At 46.7% G+C, this 25,311-nt stretch overlaps 1 protein-coding gene across 5 annotated transcripts in view; it reads left to right on the top strand.

The window, feature by feature from the left end:
• The first annotated feature begins 15,075 nt into the window (after positions 1 to 15,075).
• PRSS16 (serine protease 16) overlaps positions 15,076 to 25,311 on the top strand; it is a 30,057-nt gene continuing 19,821 nt past the window's right edge. For 4 of the 5 annotated variants that reach the window (XR_014551369.1, XR_014551370.1, XR_014551371.1 and 1 more), the window contains exons 1-2: positions 15,076 to 15,264; positions 22,567 to 22,757. Coding sequence is in view for 2 of the 5 variants with exons in the window: in XM_083627449.1 (XP_083483575.1) it covers positions 15,189 to 15,264; positions 22,567 to 22,757 (267 nt within the window). In the remaining 3 variants the exon portion in view is untranslated. Of the gene's footprint in view, positions 15,265 to 19,359; positions 19,493 to 22,566; positions 22,758 to 25,311 lie in introns of those variants that run through there. The other variant, XM_083627450.1, reaches the window with a different exon arrangement.

Below are 25,311 nucleotides of genomic sequence, written 5' to 3'. Positions count from 1 at the left end.
AAGACTATTAATCTCAAGGTTATGGATTCGAGTCCCACGTTGAGCAAAAAGATTCCTGTATTGTGGGGGGTTGTGCTAGATGCCTTGCAACTATGATTTTATGTGTACAGTGGTACCTCGGGTTAAGTACTTAATTCATTCTGGAGGTCCGTTCTTAACCTGAAACTGTTCTTAACCTGAAGCACCACTTTAGCTAATGGGGCCTCCCGCTGCTGCCGCGCCACCGGAGCACGATTTCTGTTCTCATCCTGAAGCAAAGTTCTTAACCCGAGGCACTATTTCTGGGTTAGCGGAGTCTGTAACCTGAAGCGTCTGTAACCCGAGGTACCACTGTATTAAAAGTAGGATAAGCGCTCCTGCCTCTTTGCAGAGGAGGGCATTTCACCAAGTGCTATAGCTTCTCGCGTATGTAACCCGAGGTACCACTGTATATTAGTCAGAGCCTCTTGGATAGGATCATGCCTGCTGGATAGCTTTAGCGTACTTGGGAATCAAAAAGTTTTGTGTCTCTTTTTTTTAGGAAATGCATACTTTTCTGTGCATTCAGCTATTCCCATTTTCTGTGTTCTGTGATGCCGGCAGCAGTGCCAGCAGCAGTTATGAAGAAGGCCGGCTGAAATGAATAATGGAGACTAATGTCACCACCAGCAGAGCTATATTTTGTCAACGCAGCTCACTTTTTCTTTAAAAAAAGGCCATTCCAGAAAAATTAGGGTGCAGCTTCTTTCTCCATCCGGGTTCCCTTTACACGAGCTTCCAATTTCGGATGCTGGGTGCTCTTATCTGGCTTGGGTGTGCGATGCCCCAGCTTTCCAGAAAGTCTTCCTGTCGTCCGGACTCGGTAACCGACCCCAGCGCGCACTTGCCATTTGTTATTTTTGCTTATCTAATTTAGCAAATGCCCCAATCCTCTTAAGGCCGCTGCTCTCGCCCTCCCTCCCTCCATCCCCCCCCCCCCCGCTGCGCAGATTGGTAACTGAATTAGAAGGGATTATGGAACCCACTAAGGATGACAAATTGGTTCTTCGATGCTGGGTGACAGCTGCCCAGGGTGGCGCTGCCAGCCGAGTCGCCCTGGGTAACCTCCTTTAATTAAACAGGACTTGGGAGCGTGCGCCGAGGGGAAGGCGGGGCTTAAAACGGGAAAGGTAGTTGGAGGACCACGGGGAAGACTGAAGCGGCCCCTTGGCCTAAATGCTCCTCGTGCAAAGTTGGGCGGAAGCAACTGCGCAGACGTCGCTGCGGTTTCTCGTAACCTTCGTGCGAACCATTTCCGGTGAAAATCACGTTTTGAGTTGATATCTTTGGAGTTATTTTTATGATGGGCTTCTATAGCATCAGCACCTGAGGTGCTTTACTGAGGAGAATCAGTTGAAATTACAGGTCTCTGCCCCGAGGAAAATACAGTGAAAGAGGCGGTGCAGATGTTAGTATTGTACTGCTGGCTTCTTGCTCCCATAAACATCTATTCTTCATCATCATCATCATCATCATCATCATCATCATCATCATCATAATTTTATGCCCCGCCTAGCAGGACTCAAGGCGGTTTACAGATAAGAATAAGAACCACAGGAAACATACAATCATTAAAAACAAACAGTAATAGAATTTTAAACTCTACGCACATATAAAATCTTGAGTGGTAGTTTATCATCTGCAGACTCCGGGAAGATCCTAATAATAACGGTAAAAATAATAAAGCTAATATTGTAATTAATTACCAGGTGACCTTTCACGATTCCCTCACTTGACATGCGAAGAGAATTGCTTTCTTTAAAAACAGAAGATAGTCGAAAAGATCTGTAGCAATTATGCTGTGATCTCAGTCACGGCATGTTGCCGTTTTAAAGAGTGCACCTAGATTATTTTTCCTAACGGCCTTAATGAGCCGGCAGTTAACCCTGTTGGGTTTGCATGTCACGGAAGAACAGAGCTTCTCTGTCCCTTATTCACACATGCAAACCAGGACGATGCTGGAATCAAGGAACGATAAGACTCCAGACGAGGGCAGCTTCTTTTTTAGGCCAAACAAAATGTCACAAAATATTATAGAAATTTATTTTCTAAGGGGAGGTGTTAAGCAAAGCAAGAAATTGGGGTGGGGGAGCAGGGGGAGAGAAATACTTTATTTGTCTCAATCTTAAAATGGAGCGTGGGAAGAGGAGACCACAAACCTAAACCCACTTAGATGGGAGCAAGCTCTGTGGAATTCAAGCAGCTATTACATCATGATTATTTGAAAATTCATCAATGTGGCTTGCAGCATGAAAAACACAAGGAGCTCAGTCTACAAATACAGTGGTACCTTGGGTTAAGTACTTAATTCGTTCCAGAGGTCCGTTCTTAACCTGAAACTGTTCTTAACCTGAAAAACCACTTCAGCTAATGGGGCCTCCTGCTGCCACTGCACTGCCGCTGCACGATTTCTGTTCTCATCCTGAAGCAAAGTTCTTAACCTGAAGCACTATTTCTGGGTTAGCGGAGTCTGTAACCTGAAGCGTATGTAACCTGAAGCGTATGTAACCTGAGGTACCACTGTATGTATATGTATGTGTGTATATATATATATATATATATATATATATATATATATGATAATTTAAAACGTCAGCTGATGGTGGTTGCTTAAAAAGATATTGTGAAGGCCTGACTACACACTGCAGTTTCCAGAAGATGTTTGGACTCTTAATCAATTAAGGTCACCCAGGTTCTGTCCAGGTTTCAGGTTATACCTAGGGATCGGGGGCGGGGGGGTACACAATGCCAGATTCCCCATTTTAAAAAATTTGAAATCTAGAATTTCTTTAGATCTGTCTGAGTGGTCCAGTATGCCAAAGCAGAAAGCAGCACACACTCTTTTCAATCTCAAATTGTTTACTCTCCAATTGCACCCAATAACCTGGCCCTTTAAGAGCAGTCAGACGGAGAGAAATTTGGCTCCTCTTAATCATTTTTCCATTCTTGTTTCTGCTTGTCCTCTGACCTCAGATGGCCAAATCCAAAGCGGTGCAGGGAGGCGTCCATAGCTTCAGTCATTATGGCTGAGCAAAGCAAATTGTTTTGCGGAACACAACTGTTTGGCGTTTTCGGTTTGTGAAAAACCTGCCTTTCAAAGACTGAGATGCTAAATTGGCATGCAAAATTGCAATACAATTCAAACACAACCCTGACCTCCCCCTGCACTTATTTTTTAAGCAGGGGTGTGTGTGGCAGGAAAGATATAAAATATAATCTCTCTGTGTATGGCTCTCTCTCTCTCTCTGATATTGACATTTCAAGCTGTACGTTTACAGCATCAATCTCCGCTTGAAATTCAAAAGGCGCAGCCTTTAAAAACATTGCTCTTTACCATTAATGGATTGAAAGTGCTATTGAGGAGTTTATTCACATTCCTACATACAAAGCTGAACTTATCAAAATTCCCTCTTCCGATCTACTGTGAAAACTCAGGTGCCTTGTTGGGTCACGATTTCCTCACCCAGAGGAAAAGATTCCCTGGCGAAATGACTCCGCTGCTAGGCTGCTGTTAAATGCAGAGGAGCAGGGGCAGGAAAAAATGTTGGCCACCTAAAAACATAAAAACAAAATCACTGGATGAATTCCCACAGAAGTGGCAGCACAGGTGGGAGAAAAGATGAAGTCCTTCTACCTGGCTAGGACAGGTACAAAAGCCCCCTTTCTCTCTCACACCTGGAAAACCCTTGTGAGCTGAGCTGAGCAGGAGAGAAGACTTATTGTTGTAGTCAAAAGGTCTATGCAATCGCATCTCTTGCCAGATCGCCAGCCCAATAACTCCTAGTGCAAAATACTGAGCGCCCTGCCAACACACTTCTGTTTCCAGGAAACAAAAGGGGCCAGATCACATGGGCACTTACATCACGGCGGGGATTACGGCCCTAATGGATTTGAAATGTTCTAGGGCAGATTTAACGGTTAAAGGAAATAGATTCCCCAGCCCCCCTCTACCAATTAATATACATTAAACTAGCTGAAATAAATGTGCCTTTTGCCAGACGGGAGCAAAACAAAACAAACAATAACACACACACCAAACCATTCTGCAAGAAGTAGGTAGAGTTCCAAATTGAGAGGTTTGGGGCAGTGGTGTAGCGTGGGGGGTGCAGGGGGGGCCGGCCGCACCGGGCGCAACATCTGGGGGTTAGGGTTAGGGGGCGCAAATCCACAGGTTAGGGGGCGCAAATCCACGGGTTAGGGGTGCAGATTACTTGCCTTGCCCCGGGTTCTGACAACCCACGCTACGCCACTGGTTTGGGGGCCCCCTGGATCACATGAATGCCGTTCCCTGTCAAATATTTCAAAACCCGTTTTATTTCTTTGTTATTTCTTTATTGTTTTATAGCCCAGCTTTTCATCCAAGGAACTCAAGGGGGCCTACATAGTTTCCTCGCTCGTCATTTAATCCCCAGAACAACCCTGTGAGGACAGGTGACCCCACCTAGGCCCGAAGTCAACCCCCCCCAATAATCACCCCAGGCCTCAAAACTGTCCAAAATTCCTTTTCTGTCTTTTAAAAATCCACAGCTAAAGTTTTCCTCTGTTTTTCTCACAAGACGCTGTGCATAGGCAAAATGTTATTCTTTTATCAGTACAAGAAGGCTTCAAAAAGCTAATGAATAGGCTCTGTCAGAGCCAGCCTGAGAACTGGCTTTTATCTCATTCAGTTGCAACATCTTGGACATGCTGAGCCGCAAGGCTCCTCGACCCCCTTGGCTTCTCACCCCCTTTCCTGGGAAGAGTCCAAAAGAGTCTCAAGACGGGAGCTTTCTGTTCATGCTCAGGAAACACATGGGGCAGGACTCTTGAAGAGGAGGAGAAAGGGGAGGGAACTGGAAGGGGAATATATACTCTGTGCAAATGGCTGTGAACCCGTGCATGCTTTTTGTGAGTTATCACACTTGCTCCTTCTACCAGTTCATGAATGGTAGAAATAAAGCTTTTTCTCTGAAACTATTCCTTGAGTGTCTGTTGACTCCCATTTTCCCTGTCCTGGGCGCAAAGCTCTTCTCACCCGAGGCTAAAAAGGCTACAGTAGGCCCAGCAGCAAGCTTCACAGCCAAGTGGGGTTCAGATCTGCAGGGCCCCACCATGCAATTGAAGCCCACCCAACACACAATCAAAGCACGTGACTTCCCCCAAATAATCCTGGGAATTGTAGTTTGTTCCTGGGAATTGTAGCTCCATGAGGGGAGAAGTCCCGGCTGGTGGCAGGACCAGGAGTTTGCATCCAGTGAGAGTCTTAGGAAGAAGTGAGCGTTCAAATGAAGCTTTTAATGCATTAAAGCCCCTTTCTAGTGGTACTTTTATTATGTGCGTTTTCTGCAGCATTTTCCTGATAGGGTAAAATCTCAGCTGCAATGTATTAACTCCTCTTTGTAGTAATACTTTGTGCATGGTCGTTAATTTCCATGGGTCTACTCTGAGCAAGACCGGCATGGGACACGAGATCCGCAAAAACAAAAGCACAGCTTAAAATCAAGAAAACAGCAGCGTGAAAGCAAAGGTTTCTGGGAATACAAATAAAATGGGGCCCAGTCTTATGGGTCAGGGAGAGCCTGGGTAAATAAGAGATGTATTTTCAAGATTTCTGAAGTAATGGGTGGTTGCTGCTTTCCACGCGGCAGAGAGGAGGGCCAGAAAGTCAGAGGCAGTAAATTCTTCTGAATACAGGTTTCCCACAGACATCTGATTGGCCAGTATGAGAACAAGATGCTGGAATAGATGGACCATTGAGCTGGTCCAGAAGGTTCTTCTGATGTGATGCTCTTGAAGTCTCTTCAACCATTCAGGAGAGGCCTTGATTTCCAGAGCCCTCACCGTCTTCGTTAGGGCTGACAGCTCAGGAATACCCCAGAACCTGAGATTTCAGGGCCCAGACCCGAGACCTAGGGGGCGCAACGGAGGCAGCCCCTGGAGACGGAGGTTAATTGGGAGAGAGCAGCAGAGGAGGGCAGGATCCCCACTTCACCCTGAGCAGGGGTGCCAACTTGAATAAAATATTGGGTGGGCCCAGGTAAGCCCCGGCCTGCATAACTGATCACAAAACACGGCTCACACACATCATTTGAATGGCAAGGCCCATAAACTAGGGGGGGCAGCCCCCTCAAATATTTTATGGAGAGGGACATAGGAGATGACTTCTATGACCCCGTGTCTATGCTATAATTTGCTGCCAGCTCGTGCCCGGCTGAAACTTGCAAGCTACATGCACAGTCTTTTCAAATTATGAATTACAGTATTATCAATCAATCAATATTTATTATGGTCCAGAGACCCAACAAATCGTTACAAAGCAATGCACAATTCAGACAGCCTACCTCCAGGTTAAACAAGCATTTTGTTCGGACTTAAAGATGGGGATCATTGGTTCTTGCAACCACCGATAAAAACTTCGCCACTGCGTATGTTCTAGAGTTTGTCCGGTCTTCCAATAGGAACCTGACATAGTGAGCCTGTGATTTTTCCGGGAAAGGTACCAGCAAGGGTAATATCAGTTCAGCCCTGGCTTGCTCATCTTTCGCACAGTGCAGCAAAATATGTTTTATAGAATCGATGTCTTGAGCACACGAGCAAAGTCTGTCCTGGTAGGGAACTCCTCTCAACCTGCCATCCAACACTGCAGAAGGAAAGACGTTTAGTCTGTCTTTGGAATAACCTTCGATAATTTAAACCAAAAAAAAATTTTTCCTTCCAGTAGCACCTTAAAGACCAACTAAGTTAGTTCTTGGTATGAGCTTTCGTGTACATGCACACTTCTTCAGATACACAGTAACTTCAATAATTTGGTACTGTCAGGTTTTTAATGTAAGGTGTTGACCTAAAGGCATGCCCATATTGTACTCCTACTGCCAGCGGACTACAGACTGCTTGTGTATTATTATTATTATTATTATTATTATTATTATTATTATTATTACAAACATCACCATCATTACTGGCACTCTAACACACCTGGAGACACAAGCCCTCCATCTGCCCCCAGAAAGGGCAAGGCAAAAAAAAAAAAGTGGTTCTATTAGATTTTAAAAAGAACTCACACGCAACCACAAGTCAGATTCACTCACAACAGACCGCAGCTTGCACACACTTGAGGAAGGCTCTTTGTCCACTGGATTCAGATTTATTTCTGGGAAGCGGGAAATCTCCGCTTGCCCAGACTAAGACGGCCAGGGGCCAGCAAGAGATGGCCTTTGCCTCCAGTTTCCAAGCAAGAATCCTCCGGAAAAATAATCTCTCAAAGGACCTGTTGATGGCATTTCACCACTGTACTGTTGAGAGTGTATTAACTTATGGTCTGTGTGTGTGGTTTGGGAGCTGCATGGTCAGGGGAAAAACAATGCTGTCCAGGGTTGTAAAGACTGCAGAGAGAATAATTGGGTGCACTCTTCCCACCTTGGATCAAATTTATGCTTCCAGGTGTCATAAGAAAGCTGCAGAGATAGCGCAGAATAGTGTGCACCCCGGAAATGATCTCTTTCAGCTTCTGCCTTCTGGAAGAAGGTACAGGGTTATAAAGACTAGGACCAGCTGCCTGAGAAACAGTTTCTATCCAAATGCGATTTTGGTTTTACACGCGGTGTAAGGTAGTCTCTATGGCAGTATATTGTATTTAATTATGGGGTATCAGAGTTTTTAGGGGGTTAACCAGGCTGGGATAGCAGGCTTGTTGGTTTTTGAATGTCTGATGTAGATTTTTTTCAATTTCGTTGTTCTGTATGGGACAATGACAATAAGATTATCATATCGTAGAAGGTGGGTTCCACAGCTTGTTGCTGGCAGGAAGGTTTCGAAGGAAGATGGGGGAAAGGGGGTTGGTAAGGGGTGGGGGAGTGGGTCAGAAAATTTAATCTGCAAACCTGTCAGCAGGTTTTAAAGCAGAAAAGTAGACAGGCAGATTGGATGTTAATCTGCCTTGATCCCCCAGAGACAGATGGGCGGAGGAGACGCCCGCAGAGGAGGAAGACCTTGCAAAGGTGAAGCCAGGAGGCGAGCAGAAAACCGTCTGGCAGAGCCGGGGAGAGGAAGGCGAAGGAGAAAAGAGGGAGATGCTGGGGGGGGGGGCAGCCAGGGGAGCGGATGTGGGGAAACAAGGTTAAGCTTGGTTTACTTTTTTCTCTCCCCCTAATGAACTGGATAAGTCGGGTAAGGGAAGTGCAGGCTGCAGCCGGGCAAGACCCACACAAGTGGGGCTGCGTTTGTAGCAGGCCTGCCACCCTCCCGGGAAGAAACAAACCTCAGTCCCATGAATTGTGGGAGTCTCAACTCAGATCGGTTAATGAACGGATTTCATATGCATGCGAATAAAAAACATACGGAGGAAATCATCTTCTCGCAATGTAGGATTCGAAGGCCTGTGCTGAGGTTATTAGGAAATCCCTCCTCTTATATTATCAGACAGGCGTCACGGCCTCCGTTCTGTTTGCGGAACCTATTAAAGACCTTCAATTTTCCCCAAAACAATCCAAGACTTTCGATATACTAAACAGTTTCATTTATTGAATTAATTTTATAATGAAATGATTTTAGAATGTTGTATTATTTTATTGTTGTTGGCCACCCTGAGCCCGGCTTCGGCTGGGGAAGGCGGGATATAAATAAAAATTTATTTATTTATTTATTTATTTATTTATTTATTTATTTATTTATTTATTTATTTATTTTAAAATGTTTTGCACATGTATTTATCTTTTATCGATGTTTTGGTGTTGAGGTGTTTTCGCAGGAAGCGATTCACAGTTGGAAGTAAATAATTGGAACTGCGGGGAGCTCATAAGGTTGTATCCATTGTTTGACCTACTCGGATCAGGCCCATTTTAAGTAATGGACACTGCTAACTTAGGTCTACTAATTTCAATGGGTCTATAACTTTTCTTTGGGTAAGCCCTCTTAGTGTAGACCATGGGTAGGCAAACTAAGGCCCGGGGGCCAGATCCGGCCCAATCGCTTTCTAAATCTGGCCCGCAGATGGTCCGGGAATCAGCATGTTTTTACATGAGTAGAATGTGTCTTTTTATTTAAAATGCATCTCTGGGTTTTTTGTGGGGCATAGGAATTCGTTCATCCCCCCCCCCAAAAAAATATAGTCCGGCCTCCCACAAGGTCTGAGGGACAGTGGACCAGCCCCCTGCTGAAAAAGTTTGCTAACCCCTGGTGTAGACCCATTGAAATTAATGAGCCTTAAATAGTCTTGTTGGTGGCTTTCAGTGGGTCAATTCTGGAGGTAATTAGTTTGTAGCCATCTAAATTCTACTCAGGGTGGAATTCTTGTAATGAACCAAATTAGTCATGACTATTAACTTCATTGTATACATGATTACAACTTTTTGCCTGAATGTTTATAAAGACTTTTCAGCATTGATGCATCATTTATTTTCAAGGGTTGGCGGCGGGGGGGGGGGGGTTGGCCTTTCTTGCAATTTTTATATTGGTTTCCCACTGATACTGTATTCAGCAAATATGTAAGGTGGGCTTTGCCATCTTGAGTCTGTGTAAGTAAATTAATAATAATAAAAAGTACGATGTTTGGCAAAGATTGTGTTAACTTTTTAGTTGAGCAAACAGTTTTTGATCGATTAATCCCTGAATCAACATAACATCTAAATACTAATTACAGTGGTACCTCTGGTTACGTACTTAATTCATTCCGGAGGTGTGTTCTTAACCTGAAACTGTTCTTAACCTGAGGTACCACTTTAGTTAACGGGGCCTCCTGTTGCCAGAGCACAAGTTCTGTTCTCATCCTGAAGCAAAGTTCTTAACCCGAGGTACTATTTCTGGGTTAGCGGAGTCTGTAACCTGAAGCGTCTGTAACCTGAAGCGTATGTAACCTGAGGTACCACTGTAATAGCTAGGATAAGTACTCTGTAGAATCAGAAACCTCCAGTTGCAGTTTCATAATTACCTAGGGTTTCACACACACTGAAAAAATACTGCCAGTTTGCACTTGGCGCCTTAAGGTAAAAAAATAACATAAGAAGAGTCTTTTACCTAGATGAGGCCCATTCAGTGTAGACTGTATTGAGATAGGTTAGCTGTGAAAAACAGATACAGGGTGGATGTTGTCCTGCAAATTTTCATTCCAATAATTAATAAAGATCATTTTTCAATAAATCCTGTGGATTTTGCTGAGCTGGGGCATAGTAAGTCTGTTCCGTAAGTCAGGCAATTTCCCCAAAAAGATTAAACACAGAATTATAGTAATATTGTGCATCTTGCAGTTAAGAGAGTTCTGGGGCTGATAACAAGCTTGGTAACAGCTCTCCGCAATTGCTTGATGTCTTTCAAGGCTCGTGGGCTTCCCTGGGCCATCAGTGGAACAGAATGCTATTTATTTCATTTATTTATTACTTTCACATCTCATCCTTTTCTCCAGTGAACTCAAGCTGGCATAGATGGTTCTCCATCTCCTCACCGCTACAACCCTGTGAAGTAGGTTAGGCTGAGAGGAAGACTGGCCCGAGGTCACCCAGTGAGATTTGTGGCCGACTGGGAACCCCCGTCTTCCAGGTCCTGCTGCGACACTAACCACTACACCACACTGCCTTATCAGACCACAGGGTCCATCCAGCTCTGTACTGCCCACGCTGACTGGCAGTGGCTCTGTCCAGAGTTTCAGATAGACCATCTCAGCCCTACCTGGAGATGCCGGGGATTTGAACCTGGGACCTTCTTTGTGGAAAGCAGGTGCTCACAGCTGCTGAGCTAAGCCCTTGTTTAAGCCGCGGCACGGAGCTCTTTTTAAAATTCCCAGTAAGATGCACTTGGAAGTAGAGGCTCTCCGTTGTCTGTACTGGGCTGCCTTGGCACCATCAGGGCAGGACTTTAGGACAGGGGTCAGCAGGGGGCCGGTCCACTGTCCCTCAGACCTTGTGGGGGGCCGGACTATATTTTGAAAAAAAAGAAAAGGACGAATTCCTATGCCCCACAAATAACCCAGAGATGCATTTTAAATAAAAGGACACATTCTACTCGTGTAAAAACACACTGATTCCCGGACTGTCTGCGGGCCAGATTTAGAAGGCGATTGGGCCGGATCCGGCCCCCGGGCCTTAGTTTGCCTACCCATGCTTTAGGGCATGCGTCCTAAGAAAGCCCCTCAGCAAAATAAGCAGGAGGGCTCCAGGCATCTAAAGAGGGGATGCCTCTATTGGTTGCACATACCCCAGACACATCATGTCCTGAATCCAACGTTGTCTAGCAGCACTATGGATGGGCTGAAATAGTAATAATAATAATAATAATAATAATAATAATAATAATACAGTGGTACCTCTGGTTGCGAACGGGATCCGTTCCTGAGGCCCGTTCGCAACATGAAAAGCCCGTAACCTGAAGTGCCACATCTTCGCAGGTGCATGGCGCGATTTAGCGCTACTGCACATGTGTGAGCGGTGAAACCCAGAAGTAACCCTTTCCGGTACTTCCAGGTCGCCACCTGAAAAAATGTAACATGAAGCAAACGTAACATGAGGTATGACTGTAATAAAAAAATTATACCCCGCCCATCTGGCTGGGTTTCCCCAGCCACTCTGGGTGGCTCCCAACATAATATTAAAAACATGATAAAACGTCGAACATTAAGAACTTCCCTAAACAGGGCTGCCTTCAGATGTCTTCTAAAAGTCAAATAATTGTTTATTTCCTTGACACCTGATGGGAGGGTGTTTCACAGGGCGGTTGCCACCACCGAGAAGGCCCTCTCTGCCCAGTTACCTGTAACTTCACTTCTCGCAGTGAGGGAACTGCCAGAAGGCCCTCGGAGCTGGACCTCTGTGTCTGGGCTGAACGATGGAGGTGGAGACGCTCCTTAAGATATACTGGGCTGAGGCCGTTTAGGGCTTTCAAGGTCAGCACCAACACTTTGAATTGTGCTCGGAAACGTACTGAGAGCCAGTGTAGGTCTTTCAAGACTGGTGTTATATGGTCCTGGTGGCCACTCCCAGTCACCAGTCTAGCGGCCGCATTCTGGATTAGTTGTAGTTTCCGGGTCACCTTCAAAGGTAGAGTGCATTGCGGTAGTCCAAGAGGGACTAAAACAACGACAATACACAGAGGTGTGGTTGTCTTCCCATTGACAGGTACACCTGTCTTCATGCAACTGAGTTAAATTTCTAAGTTGCTGAGAAAGCCACAGAACAACTGGAACATTATAACTGACTCAAAATGTGGGGGTTTGTGGTTGTTTTGTGCAGTGGGGGGGAAGTCAAAGGGGCCAGAGGGGAGAGGAAAGACCTGGAGATTGTTCTCAGGTGTGCACAGAGACACACATTGATCCCACTGGCTGGCAGAGGTGCCCAAACGTGGTTTTCTGCCATGCTGTGACCCAGCATTCCCCAACCTGGCGCCCATACCTTCCAACATTTCTCTGATGAAAATAGGGACATCCTACAATAATAGTAATAATAATAGTAATATTAACAACAACAACAACAACAACAACAACAACAACAACAATAATATTCTGCCCATCTGACTTGGTTGCCCCAGCCACTCTATGCGGCTTCCAACATATATAAAAAACATAATAAAACATGGGAAAAAACTTCCCTATGCAGGGCTGCCTTCTAAAGGTTGTACTGTATAGTGACTTATCTTTTAAAAAAAATTTTTTTATTGATTTTCCAAAATTTTAAACAAACAAGCAAACAAACATCATAACTGAACTTGGTCCAATCTTAGTAACATTGTTAAATGACTTCCTCAAATTCCCTTGACTGAATTTCATTATATATCATTGTAACGGTTTTCCAAAATAAAATTTCATTAAATTTACTTAGTCCTCTTGATATCTTTGTTTCTTTTCATCTGAACTTTAAACATGTTGTTCTATAACTTCACATATTTAAATCCTTAGCGTATCTATTTCTTTGCAGTATAGTGACTTATCTCCTTGGCCCCGGGGTAGGATAACTCCATACCCTCCAAGTTTTATCAGATGAAAATAGGGACGTCCTCAGGAAAAGCAGGGCATTCTGCGATCAAATCAGAAACTGGAACAGCTTCTGTAAATCAGGGACTGTCCATGGAAAATAGGGACACTTGTAGAGTCTGGGCGCCCTCGTAAGAGGCCTGTTGTTATCAGAACAAAGGGTACTCCTCTATTTCAGGGTCCTGTTCTCACAGCAGGGGCGAACTTTGGGCTTTCCAATTTCAGTGGCACCCTGGGCCACATGACGCCAGCCTTCAGCGCCCCTCCCTGCCTCTCGCCTCCCATTCTACATCATTGTAACCTTCGACGCCTCCCTTTCCATGGAGGCACAGGTTGCAGCCACAGCAAAGGTGGCATTTTTCCATCTCCACCATATTAAGCAGTTGGTCCCTTACCTTTCCCGCCCCAACCTGGCCACAGTGATCCATGCGACGGTCACCTCCAGGCTTGATTATTGTAACTCGCTCTACGCTGGGCTGCACTTGAAGCTGACCCAGAAACTCCAGCAGGTGCAGAAAGCCATGGCGAGGCTCCTTACGGGGTCCTTGCCGTGGGATCACATTCATCCAGTGCTATACCAGCTGCACTGGCTCCCGGTGGAGTACAGGGTCAGGTTTAAGGTGCTGGTTTTGACCTTTGAAGCCCTAGGCGGCCTAGGACCCACGTACCCATGGGACCGCCTCTTCTGGTATGCCCCGCAGAGGACCTTAAGGTCCACAAATGACAACACCTTGGAGGTCCCAAGTCGCAAGGTGGTTAGATTGGTCTCAACTAGGGCCAGGGCCTTTTCAGTACTGGCCCTGACTTGGTGGAATGCTCTGTCACAAGAGACCAGGGCCCTGCAGGACTTGACATCTTTCTGCAGGGCCTGCAAGACAGAGCTGTTCCGCCTGGCCTTTGGTTTGGACTCAGTCTGACCCTTATGTTTCCCTCCCCTTATGGTTTTGATCTATGGGCTACTTTTAAAATGAGGCTGCATTTTAAATTGCGTTTTAACCTGTATTTTAAATTGGTCCCCCCCATTATGTTTTTACTGTAATTGTACTGGTGTTAGCCGTCCTGAGCCCGGCTGTGGCTGGGGAGGGCAGGGTATAACTAACAATTATTATTATTATTATTATTATTATTATTATTATTATTATTATGGCGGTGGCTCCCTCTAGGGCTCTGCGCCTGGTGTGGGCGACCCAGTTGCGCTCCCCTCAGTCCGCCTCTGCTCCAAATGTGCCAGCCAGGTGCCCCCCATGGAGAAACCAGTGAGCAGGACCAGAGAGCGACTGCAGCAACTCTTCTCATTCGCGATTCCCAGTCCAGTAACTGGCATTTCAGAAGCACTGCTGCCTCGGACAAGCAAGAGGGGAAAACATGTAGCCACTGCGCCATTACGCTTTAAAGCGCCGTCCGCGTTGGTGACCTTTTGAGTTTGCAGAACCCAGTCTCTGCCCCGCGAAGCTTACAATTTAAATGCTGGCAGCTGAACATAAGAGGGGAATGAACGCGAACAAATGCAGTTTTAGGATGAAGTTCAGCGCTCGGAGGCGCAAGATTTGGGCGCGTCTGTGGTGCCACCTAGGGGCGAGAGATCTGGGTTGACGAACCACACTCCTTTTTTTTACGCTTCGTTTTTTGCACTCCCGGCTCCAAGAGGATCCCTGTGATCTGTCGTGATTTGTTTCTCTCCCCCCCCCCCTTTTCTTTTGGTCTTTTGCTTTCCCCCCAGCAGCGCTGCACGGCGGCTCACAAAGGATTAAGGATCGCCTTGCTCGCAGGATCCAGATCTCTCTCTCCAACCCGCACCTCCCCAAGTCCAACCCTTCTCCTTTGATCCGGGGCGTCTGAAGCTGCTGTCCGCCACGTGGAAACTGAGCACAGGGGCCCAGGAAAGAAAGAAAAAAAAAAGTGATGGGGAGAAACGTCCCCAGAGCGCATTCTCTTTAAAAAATAAAAGCTGGCAGTCTTCCAGTACGAGGATGGGAGGCAGGAAAAGGAGCAGGAGGCGGGGGCGCAAAGGGGGCTTTAAAAAAACAACACACCATTGCGAAGCTCCTCCTTGGACGACCTTGATGAACTTTGCAAAGGAAGGAAATCACGGGGTGGGAGGGCAGCTGGTCATGTGAGGCGAGTCCAATAAAGGGGAATTTTGCTTTGCTTTTTCTTTCAGTTTGGCTAAGAGACACTTCCTGCACCCGGCAGCTTTGCTAGACCCGGTTTAAGTGAATCAGGAGAAGCTGGGGGAGAAATGGCCTCCCCCTCCTCTCCTTCCAGGGTCCTTTGGGGGGTCTTGCTCCTTGCGCTGCTCTCTCTGGCTCAGGCAGGTGAGTGACCGTCCTTCCATCTTATTGTAACTTGCTCTAAGCAGGGCTGCCCTTGAAGCTGTCCCAGAAACTCCAGCCGGTGCAGAATGCCACGGCGAGGCTCCTCACGGGGTCCCTGCCATGGGAGCATATTCACCCAGTGCTTTTCCAGCTGCATTGGCTCCCTGTGGAGTACAGGGTCAGGTTTAAGGTGCTGGTTTTGACTTTTAAAGCCCTATGCAGCCTAGGACCCACGTACCTACGGAACCGCCTCTCCTGGTATGCCCCGCGGAGGTCCATAAATAGCAACACTCTAGACTTCCCGGGTGGGACGCGGGTGGCATTGTGGGTTAAACCACAGAGCCTAGGGCTTGCCGATCAGAAGGTCGGCAGTTCGAATCCCCGTGAGGGGGTGAACTCCCGTTGCTCGGTCCCTGCTCCTGCCAACATAGCAGTTCAAAAGCACGTCAGAGTGCAAGTAGATAAATAGGTGCCACTCCAGTGGGAAGGTAAACGGTGTTTCCGTGCGCTGCTCTGGTTCGCCAGAAGCGGCTTAGTCATGCTGGCCACATGACCCGGAAGCTGTATGCCCGCTCCCTTGGCCAATAAAACGAGATGAGCGCCGCAACCCCAGAGTCGGCCACAACTGGACCTAATGGTCAGGGGTCCCTTTACCTTTTAGACTTCCCGGGCCCTAAGGAAGTCAGATTAGCCTCAGCCAGGGCCAGGGCCTTTTCAACACTGGGTCCAGCCTGGTGGAACGCTCTGTCTCATGAGATTCTTTCCGCAGGGCCTGCAAGACAGAGCTGTTCTTTTTGCACAAAGCTTTGGCATAGTATATTGTATTTTAAAATGGGGTTTCAGAGTTTTTAGGGGTTTTTGAATGTTCTATGTAGATTTTCAGTTTCATTGTTCTGTATGGAACAATGACAATAAAGATATCGTATATCATCAGTCTGGAGGGGGTCCTAAATTTTGGGGTGACACCACCCTGGATCCTAGTCAGGGGGCATGTTCTTATTGTCACCCCCTCCCCAGATCAAATCACCTTCAAGGAGGCTATTTTGATTGTGAAAGACCGCCTGAGGAGGACAGGTCTTGTGACAGTTGATTCTATCAGTTAATTATTCACCATGTGAAGAAACCCTCCCTTTTCCTCTCTCCTAAATCCACAGCCAGTCCATTTCACTGAGTTACCTGGAGAACAAGCTTTGGGAGAGAGTGGCGTGAAAGCAGTCAGCTGCTTTTGCATGAAGAAGATCTCTGGTTTAATCCCAGAAGGTCAGCAATGTCTAGGCAACACGACGGCCATGTACATACGCAATAGACAATCTTTATAGAATTCTTTCAAACCATAACAAGTCCAAAATGGAATCTTTAGTCTCAAAGTCTCTGAAAATCTTTAAATGCAGCGAGGTACAATGAAAGACAAGCTGTGAAGCTTTGTGTATTCAGCAAATATGATGTCCAACACTGAACAGTGATTCCGGATATTGACTACTGTTTCGTAGAATTCTTCGTCAGTGTGGTGGGAGGATATAGAATTGCTTCATCAACCCATCTTATTTCAAAGGAATGTATGTAAATGAAAATATCCAATGGTGTGGAACAGTGCTCATGTAATAATGTAGTCACTGCTCTGTTGCGTATGTACATGGTCATCGTGTTGCCTAGACATTGCTGACGTTCTCTTTGCAACACGGGGGTTTGTTTGGTTACTTAATCCCAGAAGGGCCTGAAACTCTGGCGAGATGCTGCCAGTCAGTGTAGGAGACAGTACTGACCTAGATAGACCAGTGGTCCGATTTAGTACAAGGCAGCTTCTTCTGGTCCTATGCGTTGCCCTCTCTCTCCGTGCCACATATAATTTTCCAAACCTTTGTCATACCCCTCCATTGTTATCATTTTCCCTTTGCACTAACTAGCCCCAGGTACTTTTGCCTTTCCTTCAATGCCCCAGGCTCTTGATCATATGGAAGTTTATTATTATCATTATTATTATTATTAATAATAATAATAATACCCCACCCATCTGGCTGGGTTCCCCCAGCCACTCTGGACAGCTTCCAGCACATATAAAAACATAAGAAAACGTCAAACATTATTATTGTTGTCATTGCTACATTTGTTAGTTGCTTATGTATATTGTGGACGCGGGTGGCGCTGTGGTCTAAACCACTGAGCCTCTTGGGCTTGCCGATCAGAAGGCCGGCGGTTCGAATTCCCACGACGGGGTGAGCTCCCGTTGCTCGGTCCCAGCTCCTGCCAACCTAGCAGTTTGAAAGCGCACCAGTGCAAGTAGATAAATAGGTACCACTCTGGCGGGAAGGTAAACGGCGTTTCCATGCGCTGCTCTGGTTCGCCAGAAGCGGCTTAGTCATGCTGGCCACATGACCCGGAGGCTGTACGCTGGCTCCCTCGACCAATAAAGCAAGATGAGCGTCGCAATCCCAGAATCGTCCACGACTGGACCTAACGGTCAGGGGTACCTTTACCTTTACCTTTACCTTTACATATATATATATACTCTCAAAGCAAGTTTGAGGTTGGTTTCTAGGTCCCTGTTGCTTATTCAGCACCAAGCAGAAGGAACTGTATTTGTTCCTGCACCTTGAAATAAAGACTGGGAGAGTGTCCCCTTCAAAATACACAACGATTATTCCTCATCGAAAGTTCTCTTTTTTTGCACAATGTGCTGTAACTCATAAAGACTCCAGACTACACTTCTCAAATAAGTTTTGAGTCACCCTCAAGGAAACATCCACATTGCCTGCACACTTGACACCATGGCATCACATCCAGCCCTACTGGGGGGGTTAATTTTGGCACATGCCACAGTCAGATATGCTCCCCTGGCCAGTAATTGCCAATATACACATCCGTGAATGGGAAAATGGGGTGTGTGCAGCCATCATCTCAAAGGGAATGGTCTCTTGGCCATTGATGCAGAAGATGGGGGGGGTGTTCAAAAGCAGGGCTTTTTTCCCCAGCTGGAACTTGGCAAAACTGGGTTCTGACACCTCTCGGGTGGGTGCCATTGCCATTACAGTGGTACCTCAGAAGTCGAACGGAATCTGTCCCAGAAGTCCGTTCAACTTCCAAAATGTTTGGAAACCGAGGCGCGGCTTCCGATTGGCTGCAGGAGGCTCCTGCAATCAATCAGAAGCTACAGAAGTTGTGTCAGATGTTTGGGTTCCAAAGAACGTTCGCAAACTGGAACACTCACTTCTGGGTTGTGGCGTTCAGGAGCCAAAATGGATGAGTACCAAAGCATTCGGGATCCAAGGTACGGCTGTACGTTTCCGAGCACAATTCAAAGTGTTGGTGGTGACCTTTAAAGCCCTAAACCGCTTCAGTCCAGTAAACCTGAAGGAGCATCTCCACCCCCATCGTTCTGCCCGGACACTGAGGTCCAGCACCAAGGGCCTTCTGGTGGTTCCCTCGCTGCGAGAAGCCAAGTTACAGGGAACCAGGCAGAGGGCCTTCTCGGCAGTGGCACCCGCCCTGTGGAACGCCCTCCCACCAGATGTCAAAGAGAAAAACAACTACCAAACTTTTAGAAGACATCTAAAGGCAGCCCAGTTTAGGGAAGCTTTTATTGTTTAATAGGTTATTGTATTTTAGTGTTTTGTTGGAAGCCGCCCAGAATGGCTGGGGAAACCCAGCCAGATGGGCAGGGTATAAATATAGTATTATTATTATTATTAAACAAGGGAGGCATTCATGGTGAGTTCCGGCAGCTCTTTTTCTAGAGAAATAGTACTGCTCAACAACATATTTTTGGGTGCAGGGGCATATAAATTTCAGTTCCTTGTTCCAGTTACAGATAGGTAGTTCCTTGTTGAGGCCGAATGTGCAGATCTGTCTGTACAATCTTCCAACTCTTATGATTCTGGGAACTAGTAGTGAGCTGCTTTTAAAAATGGATTTAGTTGCCATATTCTATCAGCCTTCTCCAACCTGTTGCCCTTTGGTTTGGTCCTCAGTTTGGTAGCTGGCATCCCCAGGTAGGACTGGGAGTGAAGAGACTCCAGTCTGAAATCCAGTCAGTGTAGACAATACCAAGCAATGATCTGATCTGGTTTATGGAAACTTTCCTATCTTCCTTGATTTTTTGGGATCCAGTGAATTCTCCACTCAGCTCACCAGGTGACCTTGGGCCAGTCAGCCAGCCTAGCCTACCTCACAGGGTTGTAGTGAAGGTAGAAGAGAACCACTCAGAGCATCTTGAGATCTTTGGAAGATAAAGGTTGTCTATAAATGTAAGAAATAAATACAGTGGTACCTCAGGTTAAGTACTTAATTCGTTCCGGAGGTCCGTTCTTAACCTGAAACTGTTCTTCACCTGAAGCACCATTTCAGCTAATGGGGCCTCCCGCTGCTGCCACACTGCCGGAGCACGATTTCTGTTCTCATCCTGAATCAAAGTTCTTAAGAACTGAGAGCCAGTGTGGTGTAGTGGTTAAGAGCGGTAGACTCGTAATCTGGGGAACCGGGTTTGCATCTCCGCTCCTCCACATGCAGCTGCTGGGTGACCTAGGGCTAGTCACACTTCTCTGAAGTCTCTCAGCCCCACTCACCTCACAGAGTGTTTGTTGTGGGGGAGGAAGGGAAAGGAGAATGTTAACCTTAGGGTAGTGATAAAGCGGGATATCAAATCCAAACTCTTGTCCTTCTTCTTCTTAACCCAAGGTAATATTTCTGGGTTAGCAGAGTCTGTAACCTGAAGCATATGTAACCTGAAGCGTCTGTAACCTGAGGCACCACTGTAACCAGAACTAAAAAAAAAGAGAGTTTTTCTTCCATTGACCATTTGGGCAAAAGGGACCCACAATCTTTTGAAGTGTAGGAATTTTGAAGGGTCAGGGGTCAATCTTGATGGGATACTTTTCACCTTGGGACGCTTCAGATGGGCTCTGGAAGGAGCAGCCTCTTGGCCTTCCAGAGACCTTGAGACTCTGCGTTTCTGCTTGCGAGGCAGATGCGGTCCTGCGTGTGTGTTTTGCAAACAGGAAACTGACGCTGTGCACTCAGCAGCTTTTGTGTCTTCTGTTTCACAGAAGCAAGACGCCGGAACGTTTGTTAGCGTGCTGCTGTACAGAGAAGCAGCGAAGCACAACCCCCCTTTTGGATGTTCATCCGCCGCTTTCGGTTCCCCAAATGTGGTTTGACCGAGCGTTTGCTTCTTGTCAAGTTCCCCCAAAAATTATTGTTGCAGGGGAGGTCAGATAGGTTTGGGTAGAATACAAGAACAAAAAAACAAACGCCAAACATTTTTAACTACCGCAGGAGTAAAACGAGCGTATGCATCACAAACAGCAATTCCTCTTTCAAGCCATCTCCAACTAAGGCTGTGGAAACGCTATGCATTTAAAGCGCATGGCTCCCCCCAAAGAATCCTAGGAACTGTAGTTTGTGAAGAGTGCTGGGAATTGTAGATTGGTGAGATCTGGGAAACGCCCATTTCCCATAATTCTTTGGGGGAAGATTCAAAGACAATCCACGAAACATTTAAACATTTCCATGTAGTATAGCATAGTATCAAAGTAATTTTATTTTTATTTGTAGAATACGGATGAATATCTTTTCAAAATGAGAGCAAGAGCATGCCTTCTTTGTGTCTAGGTAAAGGTAAAGGGACCCCTGACCATTAGGTCCAGTCGTGGACGACTCTGGGGTTGCGGCGCTCATCTCGCTTTACTGGCCGAGGGAGCCGGCGTACAGCTTCTGGGTCATGTGGCCAGCAGGACTAAGCCGTTTCTGGCGAACCAGAGCAGCGCACGGAAACGCTGTTTACCTTCCCGCCACAGCGGTACCTATTTATCTACTTGCACTTTGACGTGCTTTCAAACTGCTAGGTTGGCAGGAGCAGGGACCAAGCAACGGGAGCTCACCCTGTCGCGGGGATTTGAACTGCCAACCTTCTGATCGGCAAGCCCTAGGCTCTGCGGTTTAACCCACTGTGCCACCCGCAACCTAATATAAATCAGATTACCCGGCGAAAACAAGCTCACACCTTTTGTTGAGTTTGCATACATACTTAAGGTACATATATAAGGGCTTGTTTATATTTTGGGAATGGATCAGAGAATCGTAGAGTTGGAAGGGACCCTGAGTTTTTCCTGATGTTTAGTTGGATTCATGTTCTTAAGTCACTGCATTGTTTTATACTTTTGGGGTGCCCCATGATCATATTATAAAAAAGTAGGGCTCTGTGCTATGAATCAAGCACTGCTGGTAGTCATTTCCTTTTTCCCAGTGTATTTCTTATAAATTAAAAAAAAAATGGAGTGGCACAAGCAAATTTTTGTTCTGGAAGTGTGGCCCAGAGAAAAAAATGTTTGAGAACCACTGCTCTGGCAGGACAGCTGTGTTGGTCTGTTGTCCAAAAACAAGCAAAGAGGCTGGTGCATCTTTTGTTACGGTGCCCTTCTGAAGGAGCGTCTCCTCCCCCATCGTTCTGCCCAGACACTGAGGTCCAGCTTCAATGGCCTTCTGGCGGTTCCCTCCCTGAGAGAAATGAGGTTACAGGGAACCAGGCAGAGGTCCTTCTTGTAGTGGCATCCGCCCTGTGGAATGCACTCCCACCAGATGTCAAAGAGAACAACAACTACAGTGGTACCTTGGGTTACATACGCTTCAGGTTACATACGCTTCAGGTTACAGACTCCTCTAACCCAGAAATAGTACCTTGGGTTAAGAACTTTGCTTCAGGATGAGAACAGAAATCGTGCTCCAGCGGCACAGCAGCAGCAGGAGGCCCCATTAGCTAAAGTGGTGCTTCAGGTTAAGAACTGTTTCAGGTTAAGAACGGATCTCCAGAACGAATTACGTTCTTAACCTGAGGTACAATAATAATAATAATTTATTATTTATACCCCGCCCATTTGGCTGGGTTTCCCCAGCCACTCTGTTCGGCTTCCAACAAAATATTAAAATACAATAGTCTATTAAACATTAAAAGCTTCCCTAAACAGGGCTGCCTTCAGATGTCTTCTAAAAGTCTGGTACAATGGTACCTCTGTTCTCATCCTGAAGCAAAGTTCTTAACCTGAGGTACTATTTCTGGGTTAGCGGAGTCTGTAACCTGAAGCGTCTGTAACCCGAGGTACCACTGTATTTCAACTATGGCTCCCATCAGCTGGCTGGTCCACAATTGCTTGTATAATAGCTCTGTATGCTGCTGGACTCCTGAGCATTCATTGAATAGCCGCGATGGCCTGCAGTGGCCGTCTAAATGCCAAGATGCATGTGATCAGAGACAGCCTGGCATTATGCAGAAGTGCACAACTTCAGGCGTCTTTTCGGTGTCTTCCCCTCCAGGCAGAAATTTCTGGCTGTTCCGCCAGCAGGTCCTGAAGCAGCGAGAGCAGCGCGCGATGCAGGAGGCGTATCTTCGCCTGAGACAGCTGCCTCGGTTCCGGGTCCCAGGGATGTGGAACACTCCCCTCGAGAGCTTCATCCGCCAGCCCCTGGACCACTTCAACCGGCAGGAGCAGCGCACCTACAACCAGGTACGAGATGCTCAATGATCTGGCAACATCGATGGCGCTTACCGTATTTTTCGCCCCATAGGGCGCACCGGCCCATAGGGCGCACCTAGTTTTTTGGGGGGGAAATAAAGAAAAAAATTTTACTTCCCCCCCAGGCACGGGGCTGGGGCGGGGAAAGCCCGAGCTTCCCCCGACCCCAGCCCCCAGAACAGGCTGCTATCCGCAAGCCTAGGGAGCCTGGCGGGAAGTCGCACCGGTCTCCCCAGGCTTGCGGATATCTGCCCGAAGTCGCGCAGCTCTCCCACGGCTTGCCGAGAGCTGCGCGAAGCTCGAAGATGCAGGCAGCTCTCTGCAAGCTGTGGGAGAGCTGCGCGACTTCGCGCCGGGCTCCCACGGCTTGCGGATAGCTTCCTGAAGCCTGGAGAGCGAGAGGGGTCGGTGCGCACCAACCCCTCTCGCTCTCCAGGCTTCAGCGAAAGCCTGCATTCGCCCCATAGGACGCACACACATTTCCCCTTCATTTTTGGAGGGGGAAAAGTGTGTCCTATAGGGCGAAAAATACGGTACTTGGGTTTATTATTTCAACTCATGCGCAACCACTCATTCTACATGCCTATTTTATAGTTTTGCTTTTCACCTTTTAGTTTGCTTTTTTAAAAAAAATGTATTTGATTTTCCAGGTTAAAATTTTACATTCATATACGAACATAAAATATAAAAACAAGATTCCAGAGAATCTCCTGGACTTCCCTTCTCCCCTTTGTGAATCTTATTATTCGTCCTTTCCTTCTGCATCTTTTATAACAATCCAAATTTTTATATCTCCATTATATCGAAAGTTCATCATTATACTACAAGTGTTGTTCCAATCCCACTAACGATTTTAATTGTTTACAACAGTTTTTAAGATAAATTATAAATTTCCCCCATTCCTTATTAAAGTTTTGGTCCTCCTGATTTCTGATTCTTCCGGTCATTTTTGCCATTTTGGCATAGTTCAGCAACTTGATCTGCGATTCTTCTCTGGTAGGGACTTTATCTTCTTTCCATCTCTCGGCTAATAGCATCCACACAGCCGTGGTCGCATACGTAAATAGTCTTTTCTGCTCCCTTGGAATTTTGGCACCTAGAATTCCTAAAAGAAAAGCTTCGTTTTTTAAAAAAAAAGTTATTTTAAACATTTTTTTCAATTCATTATACTGTATTTTTCGCTCTATAGGACGCACCAGACCACAAGACGCACCTAGTTTTTAGAGGGGGAAATGAAGAAAAAAAATATTATCCCCCCCACCCCCGCCGCCGCCCCAAAGAGCAAAGAAGCCAAGGCAGTGAGCGGGATCCATCCCGCTGGCTGTCTTGGCTTCTGCCATAGCCGCGCAACCTCTCCAGCCGAGAGCTAAACCTCTCCAGCGCAGCTAAAGAAGCGTGGCTAAAGAAGCTTCTGCCATAGCCGGGCGCAACCTCTCTAGCCGGGAGAGGCTGTGCAAGGCTAAAGAAGCCGAAACAGCGAGCGGGATGGATCACGCTCGCTGCCTTGGCTTCTTTAGCCTTCTGCAGCCTCTCCCGGCTGGAGAAGCTGAGCGCGGCTATGGCAATTCCCGCACCTCCCGCAAAAGCCCACAGGAGCCGTGCACCCTTTAAGGAGCGTGCGGCTCCTGTGGGCTTTTCTACCAGGAGGGAGAAGGGACTGACTGGCCACGTCAGTCCCTTCTCCCTCCTGGGGAAAAGCCCAAGAACCGCACGAAGCTTGTGTGCGGCTCTTGGGGGCTTTTCCTGCCTGCCTCCCCCCTGCATTCGCTCCATAGGACGCACAGACTTTCCCCCGTGGTTTTCAAGAGGGAAAATGTGCGTCCTATGGAGCAAAAAATACGGTATATCATTTCCCAGAATGCTTTTACTACCTTACACATCCACCACATCATTTAACTTTCACCAGCTGTGATGATTGTTCCCTCTCTTTTATATACATTATAAAATTATTATCATCATCATTATTATGCTTTACGTGTGCTGTCTGAATGTTGCCTTAAGGTTACCAGATGTCCCTGTTTCCCGGGGACAGTCCCCAGATTTACAGATCAGTCCCCATACAAAATCCATTGAAGTTGAAAAGTGTCCCCGGATTCATTGAAAAAAATCTGGTAACCTTACCTTAGGCAAGCCCACCCCCTCTGTAGAGTCATGCTTTGGGGAGGGGGAGTCGCTTTCACTCGTAGTGATATTCCTTCTCTTCTTTGTTGTTGTTGTTGTTTAGTCATTTAGTCGTGTCCGACTCTTTGTGACCCCATGGACCAGAGCACGCCAGGCACGCCTGTCTTCCACTGCCTCCCGCAGTCTGGTCAAACTCATGCTGGTAGCTTCGAGAACACTGTCCAACCATCTCCTCCTCTGTCGTCCCCTTCTCCTTGTGCCCTCCATCTTTCCCAACATCGGGGTCTTTTCCAGGGAGTCTTCTCTTCTCATGAGGTGGCCAGTCTCAGCTTCAGGATCTGTCCTTCCTGTGAGCACTCAGGGCTGATTTCCTTCAGAATAGAGAGGTTTGATCTTCTTGCAGTCCATGGGACTCTCAAGAGTC

The sequence above is a fragment of the Podarcis filfolensis genome (genome assembly GCF_964270895.1).
Source record: "Podarcis filfolensis genome assembly, chromosome: 8".
Taxonomy (NCBI): Eukaryota; Metazoa; Chordata; class Lepidosauria; order Squamata; family Lacertidae; genus Podarcis; species Podarcis filfolensis.
Note: the sequence above shows the minus strand (reverse complement) of the source record. Positions and strands in the feature narration are given on the sequence as shown.